The sequence below is a fragment of the Pteropus vampyrus genome, unplaced genomic scaffold, assembly GCF_000151845.1.
Source record: "Pteropus vampyrus isolate Shadow unplaced genomic scaffold, Pvam_2.0 Scaffold135, whole genome shotgun sequence".
Taxonomy (NCBI): Eukaryota; Metazoa; Chordata; class Mammalia; order Chiroptera; family Pteropodidae; genus Pteropus; species Pteropus vampyrus.
Window position 1 is genome coordinate 4269181 of NW_011888916.1, and position 6147 is coordinate 4275327.

The 6147-nt window shown below is 40.2% G+C and overlaps 1 protein-coding gene across 2 annotated transcripts in view; it reads right to left on the reverse strand.

Moving 5' to 3' along the window:
• The window catches only part of AGBL4 (ATP/GTP binding protein like 4), a 1052851-nt gene that overhangs the window by 111792 nt on the left and 934912 nt on the right, over nt 1-6147 (reverse strand). For both annotated transcript variants that reach the window (XM_023535058.1, XM_011367669.2), the window contains exon 7: nt 1617-1706. In XM_023535058.1, coding sequence (XP_023390826.1) covers nt 1617-1706 — 90 coding nt within the window. The remainder of the gene's footprint in view (nt 1-1616; nt 1707-6147) is intronic.

Below are 6147 nucleotides of genomic sequence, written 5' to 3' on the forward strand. Positions count from 1 at the left end.
CTTCATCACAGCCTTCAGACGGGTATTGTTATCCTAATTTATTTCACACTTGAGGAAACTGAAGTCACACTGCTAGGAAGCAGCAGAGCCAATATCTGACCCCAAGACTGTCTGATGACAAATCACCAGATACTTCCACGCAGCATGCTACCTCCCTCAAGTTGTATAACCTCTAGGGTTTTTTTTTTCCCCATTACCTAACGTCACCAAACTTCAGTTTTCTCATATGTAAAAATACAGTTAATATTAGTTCCCATGACATAGAATTAAAATAAATCAAATTAGTAAAAATAAATAAATAAAATACGTAAAGTGCTTAAAATATATGGCACTATATTTTATATATAATACACCCACAAGATAGGTAAACATGAAAAAGTATTGGCAAGAATATGAGACAGCAGGAACTCTTAAACATTGCCCGTGGCAGTGAAAAAAGATCTGGAAAAGTGGAGAAGCACATATCTTATGACCCAGCAATTATAGTCCATGGTTATATACCCTAGACAAGTATTTGCATATGTGCACGAAGTGACATGTGTAAGAACATTTGTATCAGCATTGTTTGTGAGAAAAAACACTGTAAACAACTTAACTGTCTATCTTCAGGAAAACTGATAGGTAAGGTGAGGTACAGACAGACATGGAGTAGAATACATAATGAAAACTACAGCTATATTCACCAACATGGATATTGGGTGAAAACCAGCATTAATGCATACAGAATGATACCATTTTTTAAAGTTCAAAACCAAGTAAAACAAACAAAAAAATACATTGTTTAGGAATGCCTACATGTATAGCGATCTGTTAAGCAAGACAAATACAAAATTCAAGCTGATGGTTATTTGTGTGAGAGCGAAGGTAGAAATGAGAACAAAGGATTTAAAAGGAATAGACAGTATTCTGCTTCTTAAATTGGGCATTCATTAAATTATTATTAATATATTATTTACTGAATATTTATATTGCTAATCGATACATATAGACATGCATATATTCGTTATATACTGCTGACTAAATATATTTTATATAGATTAAATATTTAATAATAAATAAAATGCAGTTATAAAGAGATATATTTGAGAGGAGAAATTATGTCTCACTTACCTCTAGTTATCTGATATCAAGCATGCTTCCCTGGTCATGGAAGGTATTTCAGAAGTGGTTTGTTAAGTGAATAATTGAATAAATGAGTGAACGGATAATTGCTAGTCCTTACTTCCTCAGTTCACTGTCTGCCCTTCTACTAACATGCACATTGGCCTGGGGCCAGATTTGGTATTTTGGTAAACCACTGGAAACAAGTAAAACAAAGCTGGAGACTATGTATGTCCCTGTCTGGCTCATCCTGAACATAGCACTTTTGAGAGAACATCACATAGCCCTACCTATCATTTGTGCAACCATCCACTCATTCATCCATTCATATATGTAGTCAATATTTGTTGAAGATAAATCCTAGTGGAGATCAAGTGTAATCTCTTTAGAAGCAAAGTGAATTCCCATCCAAGATAATGATTCTGTATGTTATCACAGGGTCCCAAGGATCATCACGGTGCCCCAGTTGGATGTGGGGGATGAGCACAGGAAGCCCATGAGATCCTGCAACTCACCTTGGCACACAAATGAAGAGGGTGTTTCCCCTGGGTGAACTCGTCCAGTGATGAATACCACCTTCTGCTCTGCCCCTTCCCGAAGATTATCTGTAAGATAAAATGAAAGGTTTCTAAGGACGGCAGGGAAAGCTGAGACTAGCATAAGTTAAATGGTGTATGGGAGAGAGGGAAGGAAGCAGAAAATGGGCGGGTGCTTTATATTTATTTCTTAAGCCATTGGGTTAGAACCATTAAGGCCCAGCCATTGCTGATTAATTTAATCATGTCCCTGGCTACCCCATGTTAAGAGACTACAACTTGTTCCTTGGTACAACTGATCATATTAACATTAAAGTCATCTAAAGAGGTCATAGGAGTGAAATTAAATCCCAGATCCACTGACCGTGACCTTAGTCAAGTTGTGTAACCATTCTGAGTTTTAATTTGCTGATCTGTAAATGTGGATAATAACACCTACTTCATAGAGTTGTTGTAATGATTAAACAAGCTTATGTATTGCCTAGTATACAGTAAATATTCAGTAAATGATGGAGTAAAGAAGGTAGTATTTATATTAGTAAGAGCAGCAGCTGCCATTTAATTAGCTCCTTTTGTGTCAGGTACATTATACACATATAATCCTTACAGAAACATGCACATTAATACTTTTTTTAATAGAGGCAGAGACTGAATCTCAGAGAGGTTATATAACTTGTTCCTGATCACACAGATAATAGGTTGGGGAGAATGAAAAAATGACCAGGGAGCTGTGAGCTGCACAGTTTTCAGGGCTTACACAAGACTGGGAATCATTCGAATTTCCATGATTTTGAATTCTCTCATTGATCATTCAGGGTACTCAGTCGAGAGCCCAACTAACAAAGTTTAACAATAAATCTCAAATGGATCAAAATGAACAAAAGAAACTTAAGTGCCTGCTGTATGAAGCCCAACTCTCTTTAATGGAAGACGACAAAATTCAGACGTCCAACAACGCATAATTCACAAAATCCAGCATCCAGTAAAAATCATTAGACATGTAAAGAAGTAGGAAAATATGGCTCAAAATCAGAGCCCAAGCTCTTGCTGCCTCTACAGAAGGTTCACTTTTATAATAAAATTTAGCTACTGTGCAAAGATATTATTAGACAAAGGCATGAGTGACATTCACAGAAAGAAGAGGCAGGAGGAGGGTACTTAGCCCTGGGCAGAGGGAAGGACTGATTGACCCAGAATGGAACAATGACTTGAAGTGAATTCAGAAATGAACATTGAGGGAAGTTGAATTAAAGTAATCCATCTCTGTTAGAGGATGATCTGGGGGTTGGGTGGGGGGACAGTTAGCAATAATGAATAGGATCGCAGCTTCTGAAATGCTAGAAACAGGTTATTCTGAATGTGGTTCATGATCCTAATTTTTGATACACCAATGTCACAGACTAAACAAAGAATACTCTATTAAGCCTGGTACGAAAGCCTTGTGACTTGCTTGGTCTATTTGGGTAACCAGTAAAAGTTGAGGTCACTGCTTCCCTAATAATAGGTCTCTGAAAGGCAGCAAGATGTATGTATAATGGAGTCAAAACATGTTTTAGAGAACTCACTGCTTGCTCAGCTCTATTTTAGGCACCCTGAGGAACAAAGGGAGAGAGAAGACGCACCTTCTCAAAAGATTGTGATTTAGAAGAGGACTTAGACACCTGAACATTTCCTAGACTGAATATAAGCTCCTTAAGGGAGGAACTGTGACTTTCACAGTGTATTTTTAATGTCTTTCCCAGGACCCTGCATGGAGTAGGTGCTCAAGAACTGGCTGTTGAATTAATAAGTAAAAAATACTTTATAGGTCACGGTTTATAAAGAAATTTAGACTCCTGTTGTCTTATTTACTCTCCATCATGCCTCTGTGAGGTAGACAGTGTTTACCCCATTTTACCGGTGACGGGACTGAGGCGCACAGACAGTGTCAGGCCGCTAGCAGTGGTACAGTCAAGTCCCAGCTCCCAGCCCAGTTCCTCTTTCACTATCCTGTCTGTCTCCTCTGGGATCCGCCAACAACAACATAAGATTCTACATCCACTGCATTTCCATCTATAACATATGCAAAAGAGTTTGGTTTCCTCCCTTATTGCTGGTGAAAGTTGAACTACTGTCTAAGTATTTATATTGCATTTTCATTAAAAAAAAAAATGCCAGCAAACCCTTTTAAAAAATACCGTCTAACATTGACCCCATCTATCTCGGCAGTCCAGAAATGATAAATGGGATTACTGGGGCCCTCAGTGGAGGCTACCTTTATGGATGTCTCCTCTAACCCAGTATCAACTCAATTGCCTTCAACATTTCTGCTGACCACAGGAAAATGCAAAATGGGCATTCTATTTGCACACTAATTTTACTGAGCCCCTGCATCTTCATAAAATGATAATGTGGGGCTAATAAAAATCGAGCATCTTGGGTGCTAATATAAGCAAATGTTGATGCAGGCAGGTAACAAACTGCTTTGTCATTTAAGAGGCTGTAAAAGAGCATTATAATCATCTTTAGGCAAAATGGATGGGTTGCCTTTGCTTAGCTTTTAGATTTCATTTGCAAAATCAATTTAAGGTAATGGAGCAGCTCCAAGGTGGTGTGACATGGGACCCCCCCCTTCCTGTCACCAAATCCCCAGATTTGTGCAAAGCCAATTAAACATATTCTTGGTGGAGGATGCAGGGAGGATGAAAGAAGTATACTTGAACAAAGTCAGGACGGAACAGAAGCTGAACGATCAAGACCAAGAACAACCCATAAGGGATGATAAACCTGGAAGTTCATGGAGGATGTTGCTCAAGGGCACATTCAAGTGGAATAAGAACAGCTATACCAGGCTCCCCAGTTAACAGAAGGTGTTTGAAGTCAAATGTGCTTGTGTAGTGTCCTAACACACACACACACACACACACCTTTGTCATTATATCCCTCTGTCATCCACTATGTCCTTATTCATAAAATATTTATTGAACACCTATTCAGTGGCCAGGCACTAGCTATTATTATCTTTTTTTTTTTTTCCACAGAAAACGAAGGGTAAGAGACATTAAGTGACTTGCCCTAGTTCTCCCAGCTAACGACCTGCAGGGCCTGAGTCCCCACGCATGCACTCTGACTCTGTGGTTTTAACCTCTATGTCGGGGGAGACATCTGTAACCTCTAAGGAGGACAATAATATTATCCAGTTACGGTAGCAATTAAATAATGTTTATTCAGTATTTATTCTGTGCCAAGCACTTTATATATATGATCTTATTTAATTTTCACAGCAACCCAGTGAAACATCTGCTATCCTTACCCCTATTTCATAGATTAGAAAATTGAGATACAGAAAGGTTAAATGGTTTGTGTAAACCTGCCTAAGCAGCAACTGTGGAAGCCAAGATTAAACCTAGGCCTTCATGAATCTCAAATTTATGCTTTTAACCACTGTGTCATATCATCTCTTGAAGATTAAATAGGGTCCTTATGGTGCTTTAAAAAATACATCCACAAATTCTTTGTTCCTCTCCTCCCTTTAAGAGGTGGAGCTGAACTCCTCTCTCCTTCAGTGTGGGCTGCACATAGAGACTTGCTCTAACAAAAAATATACTCTAGAAGTGGTAGGTTATCACCCTAGAGATTAGGCTATAAAAAGACTATGGCTTCTGTGGTGGTTATACTCTCTCGAAGCACTCACTCTGGGAGAATCCAGCTGCCATGACATGAAGACACTCAGGTAGCCTATGGAGAGGCCTACCTGGTGAAGAACTGAAGAATCTAGGCAACAACCAACAGTTACTGAGGCCAGCCCAAACCACATAAGTGAGCTTGGATGACTGCAGCCCTGGGTGACAGCTTACAGCAACTTCATGAGAAGTCTCTGAGCCAGAAACACCCAGGTAAACTGCTTCCGCATTCCTGACCCATGGAAACTGAAAATGTCAGTCAAGAAAATGTCCTCATATTGGTTTCTAAACCAGACCAGTTGTGTAGTCTTTTCTGCAAAACTCCAGGGCCCAAATGGGTCCACATGACCACTAAGCTGGAGAAAAGAAATCCTGGTAGCAATAACAGCATGACTACCTGGTATTTGTCTGAGGGCCTACTTAGGACGTGAGGAGCCCTGTCACTGGTCTCTCTGTGCTGGCACCACCCTTGCCAGTCCATTCTCCACCTGGCCATCACAATGGAATTTCTAAAATGCAAATGGTAGCATCTCATTCCCTCTGCCTACAACCCTTCAGCAGGTTTCTGCTGTCCCTGGGCAAGTCCAGCCTTCCTCCTCTAGCATCCCTAGTCTCTGGTATCTGCTGGCTGCTCACGTCCCCAGCCCCTTCCACAGAGCCCAGCCTCAGCTAACTCTTGGCAGCTCTATAAGCAGGCCATGTTCTCCCATACCTCCACCCTTGGGTGCGTGATTTTATCTCTACCTAGAATGCAGTCCCCATCTCATCTGTCTGGCTTACTCTTACTCAGCCTTCCAGACTCCGCTCAGATGCCTCTTCTGAGAAGGGAGAGATGAAACTAACACTCA